We start from the raw sequence: 22,060 nt of genomic DNA, 5'->3' as shown, positions 1-22,060 counted from the left end.
GAAGGCTTCTGGAATGCAGTGAGGAAGAGTGATGTCATTGCAGAGACAGCATTGAATTCACTGATATTTAAATTAAAAAAGCAAACCATTTGCACCCTTCTCTGATTTCACTCTTTATAGCTACAAATTATTGGCCACAGGCCTCACGACGTTCTGGGACCAGCACGCCACAGAGCCAAGACAGAACCCCTGTCTTCTCCCAGCTGAGTCCCACGATAGTCCCCGAGGTGGATAGTACTGTTTTATTTCTCTCCGTTTGTTCCCAGGTGAGCACACCGGGTCTCAGGACAAGAAACGCGCCCAAGGCCACGTAAAGAGTTGGAGGATGGACTGGGGTTTGGAGCCCAGGTCATCCTGGCTGAGAGCTGGCTGAGCCTGTCTTGCTCCAGTCCGACTGGATTTGAGAGGGGCTCAGCCACAGGTCTCGCCTCCCTCCAGGCTGTAACCACCACCCACCAACACGCTCTGGGAGACCCCTCCAGGTCTCCTCTTAATCCACCTCGCCCCAGGTTCAGCTTCTTCCTTCTGGAAATAGCCTCCATGGACACCTCAACATTTTGTTTGTTTTCTGTTTGCTATGTTTATAGCATTTCATTCCATCTGAGGTTACAGCTTCATCCCTGATTTGGCCCCTCTCATCTCTCCCGGCCCTCCATCAGGCCCTGGAGTCCAGAACGGGTCCCAGCCCTGGGATTAGAAGGAAGAGCTTCTCTGAATGGCACTCCCTTTTCCTGCCGTCTCGTAGCAACTCGTTCCCCGTGGCTCTCCACACGGGTGTTCCCTAACATGCTGCACCTGCGGGACTGTTCCCGCTGCCCCCAACAGTCTCCCCTTCCAGGTGTCGCTGGGGCTCCATTCTCTCCTTCAGGTCTTTGTCCAAATGTCACCTTCCGGTTCAAATATACTGCCTTCCCTGGCCACCCTATTTAAAATTGCACACTCCACCCTCAGCCTGCACCCCATCCTCCTTCCCTGCTTTCTCCTATCACCACCTGATACCCAATATGTTTCACTTATTTATTTTCTGTCTCCACCCAGAGTGTATACTCTGTAAGGGCAGGTTTGTCGATGCAGAGTAGTGCCTGGCATGCTGCAGGTGCTAGATAAATATTTGTTGAAGGAATGAATGAGTGAGTGAATATCACACTGCCCTCATGCTTCTGAATTTCCTGGCCTGGTGCCTGGCCAGCCCAGGGTCCCAGCAACCCAGCCTATCATTGGAGCTGAAATGGAACCAGCCCGCCTGTCAGTTTCTAATGCTTCCTCATTGTTCATTTCCAAAAGGTAAAAACCTGAGAAGCCAATTCTCCCTACAGCGGGAGGAGTGGAGGCTGGGAAAGGGATGGAGAGTGGTATGTGTGTTCTGGGCAAATGGAAGGTGCCTTGAAGTAGAAAATCACCGTGGAGGTAAAGGGAAAGTAGGCTTGGCCCGTGATGGCTGGTGGGAAGGAGAGTTGGAGAAGGAAGGCAAGGAGGAGGAGGAGGAAGAGGAGGGGGAGGAGGAAGAGGAGGAGGGGGAGGAGGAAGAGGGATGTGCAATGTGCTGACCTATGTGGAAGTGGCAGTTCTGTGCTGTCTAGGCGTGTGCGCCGATGGTGCCTCCAGGTGTGTGAGCATTCACAGGGCCAGGGCTCAGCGGGTGCAAGTGGGAGGAGCTGGATCTGTGACCACGTGTGGAGGCTGCTGTGTGTGTGTGTGTTTACCGAGGCCTGGGGACTGGGGTGCAGAGAGGTGTGTGTCCGGTGTGTGTAGGCAGGGGTTAAGCATCTGGCTGTTTGTACATGGCTCCGCGGAGAACAGTATGTCCATTCCTGCCGGTGCAGCCCGGGGAGGCCTTTGAGAGCTTGGCAAAAGGCCCAAGGACCAGTGGAACAGGGAAAGGGCTGGACGGCAGGGCCCCAGGGAGGACACAATAAAGGGCCTGGGATTGAATCTGTTCAAGAGAAGGCTAAAGGGAAATTAGGAACCGTCTCCTTGCGAAGAAATGCGTTTTAGTCCCAGTGGCTAGGGAGGTAGATTAAAGGAAAATGCACTGAAGTTGCACCTGGAGAAATTTAGGTTAAACAAGGAAAAATGATCCTCTTGACTCTGGGGTGTTATTAGCCTCTGAATTCCCTTAACGGTCAGGAGTGTCGTCAGTAATAGGACAAATCTCATCTTTTTAAGACGGAAAATGGGCAGTTCTGCCTGGAAACACTCATATCTACACCCATTTTTTCATTCATGTATTTGTTCCTTCAACAATTATTGGGGTTCTACCCTGTGCCAGGTCTTATGGGGGATATGAAGATTATTGCTACGTGATGTCTTTGCTCAAACAGTGCCTAGTCCCGTAGGGGAGATAAAACTTGATAGGAGCCATGATAATTCAGAAAGCCGTGATATGTGCCTTTGGAGAAATGCAAGTAGGGCTCTTTGGGAGGATCCCTCACCAACCTCTCACGGCCTGGATCATTTCAGGAGTGGAGGCTACGGGTGATGTCACGGTGAGCTGAGGCTCCGTATCTCAGGGATCCTTTCCCCTGCTCTGCCCAGGGCAGTGGGGCTGCTGGTTGGCGGGTGGCGGTGGAGTTGCTCCTCCGGAAAAAAGGAGTCGTCACTGGCTCTGTGGTCAAAGGTCATGTTTCATTGCGGGGGGCGGGGGGGGGGTGAAGGGGCTGTTCCTTTCCTGCCTGGAGTGGGGTTGGGCAAAGGGCCTGAGTCACAGTGAGAAGCAGGGATTGGGTGGGGACAGATCAACATCACTGAGGGAGGGTGGGTGGGGAGGGGGTCATACAAGCACCTCCCCAAATGCACCATTCGACCCCACTGGCAGCAGGGCCAAATTTTGAGTTGTGTTTCCAGGAGGGAAATGTGGCTCCTTGTGGGGCTGAAACATCATGGTTATGATGACACTGATGATTCACTACCATTTTTCTGCTAGGCACTGTGCTAAGAGCTTCACTTGTATATTGTATTTGTTCTTTCATTATTTCCAAAAATATTTCTTAAGCAACTATTCAAGGTGAGGCACCTACTGGGTGCTGGAGGATACAGCAGTCAACAAGACAAACACAGTCTGGCCCTCCTGGGAGGAAGTAGAAGAGCAGGGAGGCAATTATAATGCGACTTGTGAAATGCCAAGGGGAGTCTAGGTGAGAACCCAGAGGAGGGGACTTAGCCCAGCCTCACGGGGAGGGGCATCTGAGGATTTCTGGAAGGTGAGGTGTGAATGGAGGATTTAAGGATAATTGGAGGCCTGAGGGAGAGGCCAGTAGCAGTGAGGAGGACAGTGTTCTCGGCCAAGCTGCAGCATGGGCGTGGCCGGAGGTGGGAAAGTGCAGGACTGGGCAGTAGAATGGGTGTGTTTAGAGGCTGGAGGGGCACAGCATCAGAGGCGCTTCAGTGTCAAGGAATAATTTTGGACCTTTCATTAAGGGCAGGGGGAGCCCTTGAAGGTTTTTAAGCAGGGGGATGAAGAGATGAGAGTCAGGTTTTAATTTAGCCCATTTCCTTAGGCTGCGGGGTAGAGAATGGCTGAGGGTTGGGGAAGACTAGTGAGGAAGGTAGACCGACTCCAGGAGGTTACTGCAGCAGTTCAGGCGGAAGTGAGAGCGGCATGGGGAAGGAGGGCCAGTGGGGATGGAAAGAAGAGGCTGGATTTCAAAATTGTTTGGTACTCTGTACAGAGTGAAAAAGGGGGAGAGGGATCCAGGAAGATGGGCTTCTGGTTTCAGCCACGAAGCAAATGGTGTCTGAGGCTGGGATGGAAACCCAGGAGAAGGGGTGTGACCACCATCCCAGAATATTATTCTCTGCTATTTTACAGATGAGGAAACTGAGGCTAAGAGAGCAAAAGTAACTTGCAGAACTCAGCAGGTGGCTGAACTTGGATTTAAACTTGTGGCAGAAGAAGTCCCAGCTAACGGCTCTTCCCATCGTGGAGCTTCCTGGCTTGGTGGCTGACGCTGGGGAAGGTTTCAGGCTGCAGTCAGCATGAGCTGTGGTTTTTCTGTGGGTGGAGGCCAGGGCCACAGTGAGGAAGGGAGAGGTCAGGCTTAGGAAGAGGTGCAGGAAGTTCAGCTCTGCAGCAGCCGCCTCTCCAAGGCAAACGAAGATCTGGCAGCCACAGAAAGGAACTAACAGAGAGACGTTGAGGGCCAGCCCTTGATCCTGCAATTTGGGGTCTCTGTCCTCAAGGTTCCCTGAACTTTTTGGAGCCCTCTGACAGCCTAGCGTTTCCCTCCAGCAATAAAAGCTACCACAACCATCAGGACAATACCTGGGTGTTGTGCTTTCAGGGCATTTCCCTTTCTATTAATTCCAGGGAGCCTTGTCACCTCTTGGGAAGGCTTGAATATTGTTATACCCTTTGGGGAGAAGAGAGAAACTGAAACCTAGAGACTGTAAGTGATGGGCCAGGGTCCCAGGGGTCTTGAGAGTAGCAAACACACCTTATGTGTCTTTAGATGTCTTGTGGTTCTCAGAACAGTAGTACCAGGCCCAGAAGGAGCTCAGCCCAAGTTCATGGTTTTGAATTTGTTCTGCATGTACTAGAATCCAGGTCTCTGGACTCCTGGTCACTCACTAGATGTTGAAAATACTCATGTCAAGCATCCCTGGGGATGGGACTGACTGTAGACTCCAGCAGACGCAAGATGATAGGGATGCCTCAGGCCGCATCCTGTATCTTCCCTCAACGCGGCCACCCTCTAAGACTGCCAGCATTGGACTCCCCTGGGGTACTGGTTAGAAATGCAGATTCTAGTTAGTCCTATTTGACCTATTAGGCTGGGAATCTGTGCTGGAGGTGGTGGGGGTGGTGCCTTGCATTTACATTTTAAACTGGCTTCCCCCATAATTCTTAGGCAGCAGTGCTGCCCTAGGAGATTCGGAGAGAGACGTTTCTCCAGCAAGAAAACTGAGGTCTGAGCCAGTTCTGGCTGTGCCTTGAACGGGAGTTGTCCCCACCCCCCCGCCCTGTACTGTTTGATGACTCTGGCTGGGTTGCCAGGGGAACCAGGCTGTGTAACTTCCTGGCTTTGGTGGTTTTCCCCTCCTTGGCCTTATCTCAGCATCCGCCACCCAGTCCAGGGCCCGTGCTGGTCACGTAGGAGGGGAAGCCGGTGCCAGGCGTGTGGAGGTGTGTCCAGGGCACCAGGGCGAAGCTGGCCCAAGGACCTGGGGCAGGAAGGAGGGTGGAGATGAGATTTTGGAAAAGCGGTGGAGGCTGCAGATTGTGTGGGTGTCCTTCCTCTTGGCCTGAGGGTTATCTGCCCAGTGGGAATGTGGCCAGGTCGGGAGGCTGAGGGGATGGGGAGCTATGACCAGCACGGGGCTCTCTCCATCACTGCTCTGAGGTTCAGTTCCTCATACACTGCTCCTCCCGTGGAGGGAGGGGGGCACCAACATCAGAGGGTGATCCTGCCTTTCTGGCCTGTACCCTCCTGTCTTTCTCTCCCTTCCCCTCTAGACCCAGGCCTCCAGCCAGGCACAGGCATCACCCAGCAGGCCCCACTTCCACTCCCACCCTAACCATCTTCCTTCCCCAGTTCCACTCCACCCCAGCGCTTTCCCTGGTACTCACAATCTTTCTCCTGGGCCCCAGATTTCTTCTTGCTCCTCAAACTCTCTCCCCCATCTCTGTCCCTTGGCCTAGTCTCTCAGGCTGTAGCAGGAAGGCGCTACCGTTCTGAAGAATGGGAAAGAGAGAGTTTTGAAGAAAGCAGGAAGGCAGCAAATTCCTGGAGGAAAATAATTCATGCATTTAAGTGTTTATTTATGTTTTAAGCCATACTTTGTTTTAGAAAGACTTGAGGCAATTTTGAGAGTTCAAGTATTCCAGGAAGAAGGGGGTCGTGAAACAGTCTCTCTGGAATCCTTGCAACTTAGAGGATTTACAATCAGATTCCTGGTCGTGTTTATGTGACACGGAGGACAAAAGACATTCTCCCCACCACCCCTCCTCCAATATCCCCCAGCTCTGTGGGAAGGAAAAGGGGAGAAAACCGCCAGGCACTATGCAAACTGATTTTCCAGCCTGGTCTGCTCTTCACAGTGACTCTCTTTTGGGTTATTATCCACTGCACAGATGAGGAAACAAGGCCCAGGTGGTTAGGCAGTTCACCTAAGTTCTCTCAGCTATAAGTGGCTGTGCCAGGGGTTAAACTCTGTTGGTCTGGCTCCAAAATCAGTCACTACTTTCCTTCTTCACTGTGCTGCCCCAGGAGCACAAGTCACGGAAGAGCTCCTTCCAGGCTGCTCTAGATAGAACTGTGGGCTCTAACAGCCTTGGATGCTTTACTGAGACCTGAACAGGCAACCTAGAATTCCCTTCATGGGCAGGTGTCACCCTTAAGATGGGAGCAGAAGCTGCCCAAGGAGGCAGGGCCAGAGGAAGGAGCTGGGGCCTGTATCCTGGAGAACTGCCAGGATGTGTGTACACAGCAAAGGAGTTCAGAGAAAACAGGAGTGCAACAGACCACCGCTAACCCACAACTCCATGCACTTAACGCAGAGTCTTCTATGGGAATGTGGAAGGCCCATCTTTTTTGCCCATTGTACACGTGTGGCCCTGCTCTCCCCATCCCACACCCAGACTCCGCAACGCTGATCCCTCTGCTTGGAAGTACTTAGAAGTACATCTCTAAATGCATCTCAGAGAGAGAGAGAGAATCAGTCTCCTTTCTCATGTTCTTAGACAGGAGACTGCTCTAGTGAGACACCAGACTTTTCATTTTAACCAAATAACTCCTCTGGGTCCTGTCTCCCAGGCTCCTCCCATTTAAATGTGCTTATTCATCACAGAGTCTAAATTCCTATCCCTCCTGTCTCAGCCAACGTGGGGAGCATCTCAGGAGAACAGCAGGGTGGGGCCCGCCTAACCCATCGCCCCAAGGCCCGGTGGGGTGAGGAGGAGCTGCACAACCCAGCCCAGCCCCTGGGCTCTGCTCCCAGATCTGAGGCACCCAGCCACTCTCCCGGCTCCAGGCTCATGGCCTGTGGCCAGCAACCCGGGGTTTACTCCAAGACTTCTCCGGGATTGGCGACTTGGTAGGAAGGGTCAGGCAGCCGGAGGTGGGGTTAGGGTTGGGCAGAGAACCGAATCTAGCCTCTTTCTCAGGCGGTAGCAGCCAGCCTCTTAGACCTCCCCCATTGTTCTCATCCCTCGGCCTGCTATGCAATGAGGATGCTGAATATGGGGCAGAGCAGAGGACGAGAGTGAGATGAGAGCTTGGGGATCAGGGCAGAAGGAGGAAGCCCCCAAAGATGCACGGCAAGGAGAAAAGAGAGGAAGAAGAGGAAGGGCACAGGCCAGCAGGTGGAAGAGGATGGTGAGGGGAGGAGTGGGTAGAGCGAGGCTGAGGTTGGGAGGTGAGGGCAAGGGCAGCTGCCCCAGCCCCACTGGACATCTGAGCCAAGTATTGCCGAGAAGGGAAAGATTGCCTCCCCACTTGTCAGGGGTGGAACTGGGTTTTGTGAGGCCTGAAGCTTATACCATTTTGGAAGCCCCTTTTAAGAAAAACAATACAAAGTTAATTACAGGAGTAAATATTTAATTAGAATAATAAGTCACAACAAATTATTCATTAAAAAAAAAATCTGGCAGGGACTTCCCTGATGGTCCAGTGGTTAAGACTTTGTGCTTCCACGGCAGGGGGCACGGGCTCGATCCCTGATTGGGGAACTGAGATCCTGTATGCCTGCGGCATGACAAAAAAAATAAAAAATTAAAAAAACATCACAACATCTGGAAGAGCGACATAAGTCATATGAACTCACTTCCTGAAACAAGTCTAACATAGTTTCCACCCTTACCTTTTCCTTTTTTTGGGCTGCTTATTGTTTGTGTCTTTATATGACCACGATTCTATAATATTACTTTATATAAAGAAGAGAACAATAATTCAGCTTTTTCCTCTGACATGATTTTGATCAACACTTACTATCGATAGATTACAGTGTTTCTTTCATTTCGCAGTTTCTTGTATCAATTTTTGGATTTTTGTTAAATTTGGGAAAAAAATCTGTGAACTTTCTTTCCTATATGAGTTGTAGAATTTCAGGAGGTTGTTCAGTAGTTAATCTTAAACGCTCTTTGAGTCGATGGCACTCATTGACCAGATTGCCATAAGTACTCATTTTAGTGTACTTGTGAGTTTTATGCAGTCCCCATTAGTATCAATCTTTTATGTCAACTCAACAAGAAATTTAATATTTCCCCAATATGTTCATATGATTTTCTTCCCCTTGTAAGTTGGATTTTTTTTTTACCAGCTTTTAGTTTTATTGATTTTTGCTATTGTTTTCTTTGTTTCTATTTCATTTATTTCTGCTCTGATCTTTATAATTTCTCTCCTACTAATTTGGGTTTTGTTTGCTCTTCTTTCTCTAGTTTCTTTAGGTATAAGGTTTAAGTTGAATTATTAAACAAACCAAGTGCTTGTTTATTTTGTCCAAAATTTGTCTATTCCTTTTATTGAATTTCCTTTTTTAGTAATCTGAAAATTTTTGTCTTGATTTGCTTCTTTTTTTAAAAAAATATTTATTTATTTTATTTTTGGCTGCGTTGGGTCTTCGTTGCTGTGCACAGGCTTTCTCTAGTTGTGGTGAGTGGGGGCTACTCTTTGTTGCGGTGCTCAGGCTTCTCCTCGCAGTGGCTTCTCTTGTTGCAGAACACGGGCACTAGGTGCGCAGGCTTCAGTAGTTGTGGCACATGGGTTCAGTAGTTGTGGCTCTAGGGCTCTAGAGCACAGGCTCAGTAGTTGTGGCACATGAGCTTAGTTGCTCCGTGGTATGTGGGGTCTTCCTGACCTAGGGATCAAACTCGTGTCCCATGCATTGGCAGGCGGATGCTTAAACACTGTGCCACCAGGGAAGCCCCTCAATTTTCTTTTTAATTTCAAATTAATTTCTACTGATTTCATGGTTCATTTTTATCACTTTTCTTTCATAAACCCATTAATTTTTTTATTGAGATATAATTGACATAATATGGTATTAGTTTCAGGTGTACAAACAATAATTCAGTATTTGTATATATTGTGAAATGATCACCACAATAATTCATCACCACACATAGTTATGTTTTTTCTTATGATGAGAACTTTTAAGATATCCTGTCCTAGCAACTTTCAAATATACAATACAATTTTACTAACTATGGCCACCATGCTGTATCCCTAGGACTTTTAAATTTTATTTTATTTTATTTATTTTTAATTTTTTTTTTTTGGCCATGCTGCATGGCATATGGGATCTTAGTTCTCCAACCAGGGATAGAACCCAGACTGCCTGCAGTGGAAGTGCAGAGTCTTAACCATTGGACTGCCAGGGAAATGCCAGGACTTATTTATTTCGAAACCGGAAGTTTGTACTTTTTGACTCCCTGCCCTGCCTCTGGCAATCACCAGTCCGTTCTCTGTACCTGTGAGTTCTTTTTTGTTTTTAGAGTCCACATATAAGTGATACCATATAGTATTTGTCTTTCTCTGTCTGACTTATTTCACTTCACATAATGCCCTCAACAGCCACCCATGTTGTTGCATATAGCAAGATTCCAGTCTTTTTCATGACTGACTAATATTCCATGGTATATATACACCACGTTTGCTTTATCCATTGAACAACATTTAGGCTCCTTCCATGTCTTGGCTATTGCTGCAGTGAACACGGGGTGCATATATCTTTTTGAGTGGTTTTTGTTTCCTTTGGATAAATACCCAGAAAGGGAATTGCTGGATCATGTGGTAGTTCTAGTTTTAATTTTTTCAGGAACCTCCATACTGTTTTCCATAGAGGCTGCACCAATTTACATTCCCACCAACAGTGCACAAGGGTTCCCTTTGCTCCACATCCCTACCCCACCAACACTTGTTATCTCGTCTTTTTGATAATAGCCATTCTAACAGGTATGAGGTGATATCTCATTGTGGTTCTGATTTGCACTTCCCTGATGATTAGTGATGCTGAGTACCTTTTCACGTACCTGTTGGCCATATGTATGTCTTCTCTGGAAAAATGTCTATTCAGATCCTTTGCCCATTTTTCAAGCTTTTTTTCTTGTTGTTGTTGAGTTATGTGAATGCTTTACACAATTTGAATATTTACCCTTATCAGATATATGATTTGCAAATATTTTCTCCCATTTGGTAGGTTGCCTTTTCCTTTTGTTGATGGTTTCCTTTGCTATGTGGAATAAATCCATTAATTTTTAAGTAAATTTTGTCCTTTAATATGTACATGTAAAGTTAACAAAAAAAAGAAAATATAGTCTTGATATAGGTCCAAATCTGTTAAATCTCACTTGCATTACTTAAACTTTTAAAGACACCTTCCAAAAAGTAGTTTAGAAAGGCATATGCAAGTTGTTTCAACTTTTTGCAAATGTTATAGATTGTTAAAATATCACTGTTATGTCGCAAGGCGTGGGAGGCAGAACAATGTACCCCTCCTCCTCCAAATGTCCACCTCTTAATTCCCAGAACTGTGACTATTTACCTACAGGCAAAATGAACTTTGCAGATATGGTTAAATTAAGGACCCTGAGATGGGGAGATTATTTTGGATTATCCAGGTGGACCCAACCTAATCATGAGTCCTAAAAATTAGGGAACCCTTCCCAGAAGGAGATGTGACTACAGCATAGTGCTCAGGGAGATGCAATGTTCCTGGCTTTTTTTTTTTATTTGGCTGTACCAGGTCTGAGTTGTGGCGCATGGGATCTTCGCTGTGGCATGTGTGATCTTTAGTTGCGGCATGTGAATGATTAGTTGAAGCATGTGGGATCTAGTTCCCCGAACAGGGATCAAACCCAGGTCCCCTGCATTGGGAGCTCGGAGTCTTAACCACTGGACCCCTAGGGAAGTCCCACAGTGTTACTGGCTTTAAAGATGGAGGAAGGGGGTCATGAACCAAGGAACGTGCGTGACCTCTAGAAACTAGGGAAAGGATTCTGCTCCTAGAGCCTTGTAAGGAATGCAACCCTGCCGACACCTGGTTTTAACCCAGTAAGAGTTAAAACCCTTGCTGAACTCCAGAATTATAAGATAATAACTTTACATTGTTTTAAACCACTAAGTTTGCGGTAAGTTGTTGCAGCAGTGGTAGACATGGAATACACAAGGCTTGAATGGTGTTTAAACGGAAAGACCATCTCATTATACTTAGAAAAATCCAAGTAAGCATGTGTGTTTACAATTATCTATGAGAAGAAGTCAAAAAGAAAACCTATTCCTGTTGGACAAACAGAAGTAATCAATGAGTTCAGGTCCTTTGAAGGCAGCTTCTTCTCCTGTGAGATGCATACTGTGTTTACAATTATATATGTTGCATCACTGGGTCATCTCCAGGCCAGAGAGAACTTCAGTTTTGACCAGGCCTTGATAAGAACAGAATACTGACTTACAATATTACATAATGGAGACTTAGAATCTTTTCACAGAAGGACTTCTGGCTTTGTTCATTTCAAATCTTGTTTTTCCTCCACGTTGCAAATACTCTTGGTGTGAGTATCATAGTATATTCCCGTGAGAATACGGCCAGTCCTTCCTGTCCTGACATCAGGTGAGGCGGCATAGTGGCCTGGTGGAAGGAGTGTTCTAGGCAGCCATTCCTCCAGCTGGACAGCTGGCAGTAACTTACCCATCTGTATAAGCGATGGAGAACCACACAAACCTGTTTTATTAAATCCAAAGTAAACGTATCCTTAACTAAATGTACTTTTTTTTTTTTTTTTTGCAGTGCCAAGCAGCGTGCAGGATCTTAGCTCCCTGACCAGGAATTGAACCCTTGCCCCGCTGCAGTAGACGCTCAGAGTCCTAACCACTAGACTGCCAGAGAATTCCCTCAACACGGGCTTTCTCTAGTTGCTGAGAGCAGGGGCTACTCTTCATTGTGATGCGTGGGCTCCTCATTGTAGTGGCTTCTCTTGTTGGGGAGCATGGGCGGGCCCTAGGCGCCTGGGCTTCAATAGTTGCGGCACATGGGCTCAATAGTTGCGGCACATGGGCTCAATAGTTGCGGTGCATGGGCTTAGTTGCTCCGTGGCATGTGGGATCTTCCCAGAGCAGGGCTCGAACCCGTGTCCCCTGCATTGGCAGGCAGATTCTTTACCACTGCGCCATGTAAGAAGTCCCGTCAACTTACTTTTGCAAGAGGTTCATGCAACTGGGAGGCCTGAAGCTTACGCACTGATCGTTTTGATGTAAATTCAAACAAAAGCCTGGGAGGCAATTCCCTTACCCTGTATTTGGTCATCCCCTTCTTCCTGCTTCAACCTCACACCTTTCCTTCAGAGAGGCAGCCTGTGTTGAGAAAAGCACACAAACTTTTGAGTTCAGACAGTTATCTCTCTTGGCCTCAGTTTCCTCTTTGGTGTTGGGGATAATAACTACCCCATAGAGATGTGGCTGTGAGAATTGGGTGGAAAAAAGTAGGGGAAGCATCCAGTCCACAGGGGGCTGGTTACTTCATCTTCCCTTCTCTCTGGGCTGCAGGGAAGAGTCTGGGGAAGGAAGGGTGCCACGAACAGAAAAGCCCTTCCCTCACCCTCAAGCCAGGACGGTCGTGCCTGCCCCAGTATGGTAGCTACCCTTGCCTCTCCCTCCCTCTGATCCCACCTCCAACACGTTCTGCCAGCCCCACTCCCCCAACTAGTCCTTCGGAGGATTCCAAGGAGATAAGGCTGGGAAAGCTAGGGAAGGAATGTTAAGCTTGCTGGAGTTGAGTGCTTTTAAAAACAGCTGGAGGTGACCTGGTCTCCCCTCCCCCAGTCCCCTGGAGCTGGTAAACAGCCCTCAACCACCCTAGCTCTGCAGCCAATCCTTCTGTGTCCAGGAGACAGCGACTGTCTTTGCAACACAAAAGTCAAGTCAGAGTAAGCTCCAGAAAGGTGGGCTGTGGAGACAGGTTTGGGAGTGGGAAAGGAGCTCACAGAACTGCAGAGTCACCACTTCTTTTTGGTCTAAGAGTTCAGTTTATCAGCAATGGAGGGAAAAAAAAATGTACTTGGTTGGGTTTCCCACCAAGTACATTTGTGAGGCTTGGTGCAGGCACAGCTGTGGGGGCAGTTCACTTTTGTCCCTGCAGGTTGGGAGGTATAGATAGGTGCCAAACCAAATTGGGAAAAGCATTAAAAAAAAACTTTCAAGAACAGTACATACAAACTAGGAAGCTTTAAAAGGCAGGTTCCCTAAAGCCAGGTCCATAGATTTCGATTCAGATAGTCTATTAGGGCCTACATTTTATTTTTAATAAACTCTCCCAGGTGATTCTGAGCTGGAGGTCTGAGGCCCACATTTTAAGGAACTGCCCCTGAAACTACACACACATCCTCAGGCTGGAAGTTCTCTCTTTGGTCTAACGAGACTCTCTGCTGTTGTGAAGCTTGTTTCATCTGATCCTGCTTGCTTCTCTGCAGACTAAATTCTCATCAGGGTTGGCTTGGCCCCTCACAGGCACTGGGGCAACGGTAACCATGGTAGCCTAGATGGGGGTGTAGGAGAAAAACCATGACCCTGGGCCTGGCTCCTGGAAGGGCTGACAGCAGTTAGAGTCCCTGGGCACATGCTAGGCCCTTGACGGTTTGGGTCTTGACCCAAGAGTTCAGCCAAAGCAAAGGGAAGAGTGGGGCGCGCCAGGGCGGGTCAGTCTTTCAGAGCCGAGCTTCCCGCTCGAGGGCCGGCGGGAATAGTCAGAGGGAGGGGTTCGGGCTCCTTAAGCCACCGGTCGCCGCGCCTGCCCGCCGGAGCTGAGAGAAGCGCAGGGGCGGGCCGGGGGCGGGGCCTGGGCCGGAGATAGCGGGCTCTTGGTTACTATGGTAACGCGTCAACACCCGGCGCTTCCGTGGTGGTGTGGGCTGCAGAGGCGGTGCAGGCGCGGGGTTACGGCGTGCTGCTGAGATGGTGAGGTCCCGGGTGTACAGGAGAACCTTGGATGGGGGCCTCATGTGTCCTCCACTGGATTGGGGTTCTGAGTGGGTAAGGTAGGGATCTGGGAGAAGGGCAGAATTTGGGCGTGGAGGTCAGGAAAGCCCAGGAGTGGGGATGACACCCCTGGAAAAGGCAGGGGAAGTCCTGAGGGGCATCCAAAAGAGAGATGAGGGGTCGGGTCAATCGCGATTGGAAATGTGATCTGGTGCTGAGCCGAGGAGGTGGGGAAAAGGGCTCTCCCGATCCTCTTCCCCCTCCCCCACTGGGCTGGGGCCTCCATGGGCTGGGGATTGTGGGATGTGATGTGAAAACACCACTGATGAGGAGGCCAGATAACAGGTGATGGTATCTGGTCTGCCGCTGACTAGCAGGGTGACAACGTGTAAGTCACCTAATGTCCCTGAGCCTGTTTGGACAAACATTTGCAAATGAATGAATGAATGAAGAGGGTACCAGATTTGAAAGTCCCTGGAGAGGGATTGGGACTGTTCTAGCAGGCCTGGGGGTCCTGGGGATGGAGAGGACAAGAGTCATGAGGGTTAAAAGGGCGGTGGGCCTGGGAGGAGGTGTGAAGGTGGTGTTTGGGCTCCCCTGAGACTGGCGCGGTCCCTGAGGGACAATGGAGAGGCGCAGAGGATCGGTGTTGGAGCCTTAGGTTACTGGAAATAACCTTAGAGTTCCTGGGTGCACACCCCTTGGCAAAAGTGGCTCCTTCGATGAACTTGACACACTTCACGCTCAGAGGTCGCGCTGCTTTTCTGGGACTCAGTAGTTCAAATTCAGGGTCCCCAAGTAGGGATTTCAGGAAGAACTTCGTTAATTATAGAAGAAACAAATCTCCAACAAAGAGCAGTTCCCAACTTCTGAGGACCCTGTGGTGTTGCAGCAGGGGTCCCCCTTCACTTATGCATTTTATGATGCATGTTTTCCTCCAGCTCTCCTGGGTGATTTACAGGCCCGGTGCTGCGTGTCTGTCTGTGAGGCTCTAGCATCACACTTGACATCTAAGGGCACACAGTAAATGTTAGTTCTCTTTTTCTCCTGTTTCAAAAATGTCATATTTCAAGTCCAAATTAATCAGTGAGTTGCACCTGGACTAGACTTGTGGGCTTCGGCTCATGCAGATCAGGAATTCCCCACCCAAGGGCCACTCAGGGCAGGGTTTTGGTCTGTTGACTGAGCCCTTCTGAAGTCCCTTGGACAGGCCTGGTCATATGGACAGGCCTGGGCATATGGGCATCTTTGAGAAGCAGTGGGTCACGTTAGTGACCTCTGCCCTTCTGTGACGTCAAGGGTGTGTGTGTGTGTGTGTGTGTGTGTGTGTGTGTGGTGCTACTTACTGGCTTTTGAGAGTGTTTGGAGGAGTGGGAAGAGGGTGATGGTTGGAGCGAGGGTCACAATTAGGCAGACCTCCAGGACTCTTATAAAAACAATGAATAACATCCCCCAGAAGGAGGGACGGGGCCTCTGTACTGAGTGGGATGTCATCTTCAAATGGTACCCCACAGATGGCCAACCTGGTCTTATTTGAGGAAAGAGGTGACCTAAGTGGCTCACTCAGTGAAAGGCAAGGTGCCTGGTACATGGGCATCCCCACCTTCTTAGCAACTAGAGTCTACAGAAAAGGAGGTAGAATCAGGCCAAGAGCTTGAAGCCTGAATTTTCCAGTCTGCAGTGAACCTAATTGCAAAAGAGACTCTAGATCCCAGGGTGGAGGGGACAACCGGAAAAGGACAAGCCTTCGTCTTTGTTCAGTTGACAGGTGTTACAGTTACGTCAGGGAAACTCCATACTGCCCTGTTCCAGCCTCGTTCCAGCTCTGTCTTGTTGGATTTGAGCTGAACATCCCGGATGTTGAGACATCTGGCACTGAAGCTTTTTAAGGGCTCTGCTCTCTGTGTTCAGAGTCAGGGCATCAGGTCTACTGCTTTGTTTTGTTTTCAGATAAAAATAGTTGCCCGCTCCCCCTGTCCCAGTCGTAAAGAGAGTTACCTACTCAGTGCACACCATTATTCAATACAAGAAACACCTTAAGATGCTAATAGTCACCTGAAATTACTGTTAAACATTTTTGTGAACTTTCTTTTAGTAACACACTCTGGGTACGTACCCTTCATATGAACATTTTTACTGCAGTACTTATATGTTTCTTATAATCTGCTTTCTTTAAAACTTAATATGTTAGGGAGATCATCTTGTATCTATCAATATAACTAAGAGAAAATCATATTCTGATTAACCAGTTAATCTATCTGCATCAGAGTCTCTCCCAGAGCCCCCAGCAGTGGCTAAATTCTTGTAAACCTGGGATGGGATGGTATTTGAAAAGACAAGGAGGCAGCTAGGTCACCAAAAGGAAAATATCAAGGCAGGGATGGCATCTTTTTCTGTCCCAGTCCTCATCTTCCCCAATCATCCTTGCCTCCTCAGCAGTCTTTCCCTCCCTTCAAGAGCTGCCTTCCTCCAAGAAAGAATAGCAGGCTTCTCTCTAGGCATGGCTCAGCTTCTTGGGGATATTTATTTGGTCATGCAAGAAATAAAACCAGCCCTTCACCTCCTAAAAGAACCTCTTGGCTACTGCCTCTGGCCTAGAGGGATCTAACTTTCCATTTCTGCTTGGTTCTTCATTTTTTCTAGTACTTTTACACAGTGACCTCCCTAATCCTTCTTGTTGATTTTGGCAAAAGTGGTTATTATAACCCTGGTGTAAGACTTGTGGCTTCAAAGTCAGCGTTTCCTCAATGAGGTTTTTCAGCCACCCAACCCCAGAGCTCAGTACTTCCTTCTGCTCTGCCCAGCGGCTGCTTTTCTGTGGTCATCATTTGTTTTCCTTCCTCTGTCCTGACTTTGAGGCTCAGGCAGTCGAGTATCTCTCGTGTGACTTCCTCTTGCCCCGGGTACCAAGGGGGTAGGAGGGAGGTGATGCAGTCGCAGCCCTGGAGGAACCTACAGTCTGGTTCATACCCGAGGCCAAGGGAAAAGCTGCAGGAGCCCTTGAAAAGAAACAGGAAAACAAATGCAAAACAATAATGCTTTCTGTCTGTGCACCAAAGCCCTTTCTCATACATTATTTTCCACAATGCAGACCACATATGTGATATGGAAAATGTGGTGTGGTGGCATATTCGGGAAAGGCTTCCATCTCAATCTGGTCTGCAGCCCCCAAGAGGTCGTCTTCCTTGGTTTCATTCATTCATTTTTTTGTCAAATGCATATCGAGCTCCTACTACGTGCCAGGCACTGCACCTTTCCCCTTAGTTGTGTACACCATCTCTCATAATCCAACGCCCTCCATCTTTTCGGGTTATTCCCAATGCTTTGCCTCAATCCCACCTATTGTGGTTTCTATTCATTTCCTCTTATTCTATGTTCGGTGGAAAGGGGAGCTGTTGCTCCCCACTCACCACATAATAACCCTTCAGCGTCGGTTATTAGGCATCCTGGGGCCTGCTGTATTTACCTTTTAATAAACCCAAGCTTTTCTGCTCTGCCGTAGTGGGGCTGACTGCGGCTGCAAAGAGAGTCTCCCTCTGTAAGCCTGTTGTTGGCTGTGCCAGGCTGGGAGGGAAAGGGCACACACAACAGTGCTTGTTGTGTGGAAAAGAGCCAGCTGGGGAATAGTTGCCCAATTTAGCGTGAAAACCTGATACAGGTGGAACAGGTGCTGCGGGGGGTCTGTGATCTTGGCAGATCAGAGAGAGCTTTCTAAACACAGTGTCCAGTGTTTAGTGACCTGGAACGCACAGCCCATTTCCCTGTCCGCCCTGTCCCCTTGACGGCTGCTCATTCCCAGGTGTGGTAGACCCGACCTGTCCAGCCCATTTCCCTGAGGTGCCACAGCTCGGAGAACTGCGGGAGACGTGGGCTCCTCCAGAGTGAGATTTGAATGGGCTTTAGATTAAGCCTGGAGTTGTCCTGCGGTCCTCACAGAAACGGCCTCCTGGAGACAGACTTCTCCTGGGGCTGAGTGGAAGCTGGGCTGGCCTTGGGGCATGGAGGGTGTATCTACCAGCCTTCTTGGTTACAAGCAACACAGCCAGAACTCGAGTTTGAGGAGAAGCGCATGTATGGAAAGGATTTTGGAGAGCACACAGACTTCACACCAAGGCTGGAAAATGAGAACAAACGAGGTCTAAATCACAACCCACAACGGGTCTGGCAAAGACCCTGATGCACTGTTGCACCCCCAGGGCTGACAGCTGAATCGTGGGCAGTTGCTGCTGCTGGTACCTTATCAACACTGCCGCAGACACGGGTGTGGCTGCCTCCACTGCCTTTGTCAGAAGGGGTTTCCATGTTCTCCTTCTTGCATCACTAGTTCCCTATTTATTTCAGGCTTGGGGGCATCTGATGGCTCTGCCTAGGTCCCTTGCCCAGTCTTGGGAGGCAAATATCTGGTGTTTCCATTTCCAGTCAGAGATGAGCCTTGTCTCCCTCAACTCATTAGAGGGAAGTCTCCAAACCTAGGAGAGTACTGGATGGTTAAAAACTGACTAATGCACATTAAAGGGGTCCTGGGAGTGAAAGAGCCTCGTGGTGGACGCTGTGAACTGGTTTGCCTGATTGTATCTGGCAGCTGTTCATCCACTGAAGTTTATCAGGCACGAAGCACCTGCCGGCAGCGGGCGAGATGCTTTTCCATCCCTAGTGTCCTTGCGTCCCCACCGTAACCTTCTGAGACAGTGGAGACCTGAAGGAGGTCAAATAGTAGTGTCAGCTGTGAAGGGGGCTTGACGCTCGGGCTGTGGAGGTTGGAGGTGAAGAGGACACTGCACGTTTCTGGGGAGGAAAGTCCACGTGGCCGCACAAGACTGTGCTTGTGGGAAACTAGAACCAGGCTGACACTGAGGTCATCCTCCTGCCATTCTGTGTCCTTTCTCCTTCCTTCCCTGCTGCACGATGTGTTGGCCTTCTTTCGCTTGGGAACCTCAGAAACCCTCCTCCTCATTGAGCTGGCGTGCCAGCCCCATGCAGGGAAGCTCCTGCCCCTGTGGGGTGTCCCCTGTGTTCCAGGGTTTCCCCAGGTGCCTTCCCACATGCCTACCCAAGCTCCCTCCAGCATGGGCTGACGAAGTGTCCACCTTGCCCGGGGTCCAGAGGGCATTCAGTGCTGGTGACGCCAACCCTCTGCCTCTCCCTGCAGCCGTTAAGCACAGCCGGCGTCCTGAGCTCCTCCTCTGCCACTTCCAGCAGGTCAAGGAATAGGCCTCGCTATCGAACCAAAGCCCTGAACTCTGAGGTGGATGAGAGCCTGTTCGGAGGTATCAAGGTAACCCTCACCCAGCCCCTCCAGGGAGCTGGCACCTGGAGGCAGTGACCCGAACTAGCATTGCTCAGGACAAAGTTAGCTCTGGGCAGGTCACTCCCCTCCCAGGTAACTCTCAGACTGAAGACAGTGGTGGGGCGGGTGGGGAGGTTCCGAAGCTCAAGTACAGGAGCTCGGACACCCAGTGGGGTACCCATGTGAGCAGGGAACCTGGCTTCCTCCACCATGGAATCCTTACATCTGCCCAGCATTTAAAAATCTGTTAGAATGTTGAAGGGAGGCTCAGCTGTGGAGCACTCAGTATTTGCTATTTGCTCAGTGAACGCCCTGTGATGCAACTGTTTGAGGGCCACTGGCCCAAGCTTGCAGGTACAGAGTAACATAATTCCCTCTCCATCCAAGAATAGCATTGGAGTGAAACACTAAATCATCCTTTCCCAGCTGCTCAGCTAAAACAGTTACTTTGCTTTGGGAAAGGAGCAGGTCTTTATTTGCAAATGTCATCCTGTCTAAAAGGCTGACGACTAGAGGAGAGCCAGGGTATTATTTGGAGTAACCTTGGTACACGTGATGTGCAGAAGGTGAGAAGGAAGAGAGACAAGGAGAGAAAGAGGATAAGACGTGGCGAGAAAGGCTGTGAGAGACTGAGAGGAAAGGGACACTGCCTGTATGTTATCTATGAAAGTTAAGAGAGTAAATCCTGAGTTCTGAGCGCAAGAACATTTTTTTTCTCTATTTCTTTAATTTTGTGTCTATATGAGATGATGGGTGTTCCCTAACCTCATTGTGATCACCCCTCAGGATGGATGTAAATCTAGTCATTATGCTGTACACCTATATGGCAACTATGTCTCAAGAAAACAGGAAGAAGAAAAAAGAGAAAAATAAACAGAGTAAAGCGAAAAAAAAAAAGGATACTAGTGGTGGTGTGAATACCGGTGTGAGTACCTCTGGCCGCAGGCAGACTGGGGAGGGGGTAGTTGATGTCTGCCCCTGCTCCTCACCATCCTCATTGTGAACCAAAAAGAACTCTCCAGAGCGTTCCAGATGGACATCTTTATCCATTTAGAAGACGCCCACTCTGCAGCTGTTTCCTAGTGACAAGGGAAAACATCAAAGCAATGCAATTTCACTTAAAGACCTGTCGTTTGTTTTGAGTCCGTGGGGAGTCTTCTAGCCAAAGTGAAGATAGATGTGGAAATGGCCAAGTTCTCCAGACTTAGTCCTGCTGGTTCACAAGAGGGTGCAGGCAAAGCAGTGCCTATTCCCGGCTTCTTCTTTGGCCTCATTGCCCGGTGAGAGTCCCGGAAGTCTCCCAGCCGGTAGTAGGCGGCAGAAGTGGCCTGTGGCCTGACTGAGTTGTGCCACTTGGAAGCAGAGATGGGCACCAGGTGGCAGCAGCACGCCGGGGACGGGTGTGCAAAGTGAGGTTCTCCAGACAGGCAGGACCTCCACCCAAGCCATGCCCCTGCCTCTACTCAGGACCACAGATACTGCGTTCACGACAAATGAAATTCTTTCCTGTGTTCAAAATTTCCTGAAACAAGTGCTTTCATTTTCTTATTATGTAATGCCTTCATGGTCAGAAAATTTAAAAAAAACCCCCAAAACTCATATATCTGACTTGTATTTTCCTTGATGAATTCTAACTCACTGACTTCCTCACCTCATTAGATTTAAGGGCAGGGACTTCCCTGGTGGCGCTGTGGCTAAGAATCCACCTGCCAATGCAGGGGCCACAGGTTCGATCCCTGGTCCTGGAAGATCCCACATGCCTTGGAGCGACTGAGCCTGTGAGCCACAACTACTGAGCTCGTGTGCCTAGAGCCCGTGCTCTGCAACAAGAGAAGCCACTGCAATGAGAAGCCCGCACACCACAGTGAAGTGTAGCCCTGCCTGCCGCAGCAACAAAGACCCAACACAGCCAATAAATAAATAAACACCTAATTAAAAAATATGTTTAAAAAAAAAGATTTAAGGGCCACCAGACCATTTAGCTGTTTCTAACTCCCTCCATATGGCTTTTTTTTTTTGGGGGGGGATGAAATAAATGAATCATTAGAAAGGATTAAAACCAACAAATATCATAGATTGGATGAGTCTGTAACAAATCCTATGTTTCAAACCCACTGTGTGGCCAGGAGAGCTAATTATTTTTTCTTTCCTAAGCCGTGGAGGGAGGAGAACCTAGAGACCCCAAATTTTCATTCCTGATGGTTTTAGGTTAGAAATGGACACATGCTAGCAACCCTCCCCCCTCATCCCCAACCCTCTGGGAGTATGTGCACAAGTTACAGAGAAGCCTTGCTCTCAGGAGAGCTGGTCGGTACAGAGTACATCTGGCCATGCTCAAGGGCAGAATACCAGGCTGTTTTCTCAGTGCCCTGGCTGCTCTTGGTGGTCCTGCAGTCTGGGCCCCAGCCAGCGTCCCCTGCTGCTTGGTGGGGTGGAAGCCCCAGGAGAGGGGAAGGCTGCACTTGAAGTCAGGACTGACCAGCAGGCAGTGGGGTGACCAGCTTCTAAGCTGCCCTTCCTGAACCCACAGCCCCTGACCCAGAGCGACAGCCCCGTCGTGCTGCTGCGAGATAAGCATGCCATTCGGAAAACTCTCACTGCCCTGGGCTTGGACCACAAGCCGGAGACCATCCAGCTCATCACCCGGGACATGGTTCGGGAGCTCATGTGAGTACCTAGGGCACGGGGCCCTTCTGCTGAGGACCCGTGCGGGGAGACAGGGAAACCCACCTGGTCTCATTCTGTCAGTGCGGACCCAGCCTCTTTCCTATGTCCCCCCTTTTGTATCTAGGTTCCCCTGTTTTCTCCAGTTTGGTTTCTTTTATTTCTCCCCACCCTGTACCTATTACTGCCATTGCCCAGATTCCCA

The 22,060-nt window shown here is 49.2% G+C and overlaps 1 protein-coding gene across 2 annotated transcripts in view; it reads left to right on the top strand.

Annotated features, from left to right (window-relative positions):
- Positions 1-237: 237 nt before the first annotated feature.
- CFAP45 (cilia and flagella associated protein 45) overlaps positions 238-22,060 on the top strand; it is a 39,324-nt gene continuing 17,501 nt past the window's right edge. The window contains exons 1-4 of one of the 2 annotated variants that reach the window (XM_057727384.1): positions 238-266; positions 11,722-13,883; positions 19,054-19,179; positions 21,722-21,858. In XM_057727384.1, coding sequence (XP_057583367.1) covers positions 13,881-13,883; positions 19,054-19,179; positions 21,722-21,858 — 266 coding nt within the window. In that variant the 5' untranslated portion in view covers positions 238-266; positions 11,722-13,880. Of the gene's footprint in view, positions 267-11,721; positions 13,884-19,044; positions 19,180-21,721; positions 21,859-22,060 lie in introns of those variants that run through there. The other variant, XM_057727392.1, reaches the window with a different exon arrangement.

This window comes from Hippopotamus amphibius, chromosome 1 (genome assembly GCF_030028045.1).
Source record: "Hippopotamus amphibius kiboko isolate mHipAmp2 chromosome 1, mHipAmp2.hap2, whole genome shotgun sequence".
NCBI classification, from domain to species: domain Eukaryota; kingdom Metazoa; phylum Chordata; class Mammalia; order Artiodactyla; family Hippopotamidae; genus Hippopotamus; species Hippopotamus amphibius.
This window is presented reverse-complemented; position numbering and strand designations above follow the sequence as displayed.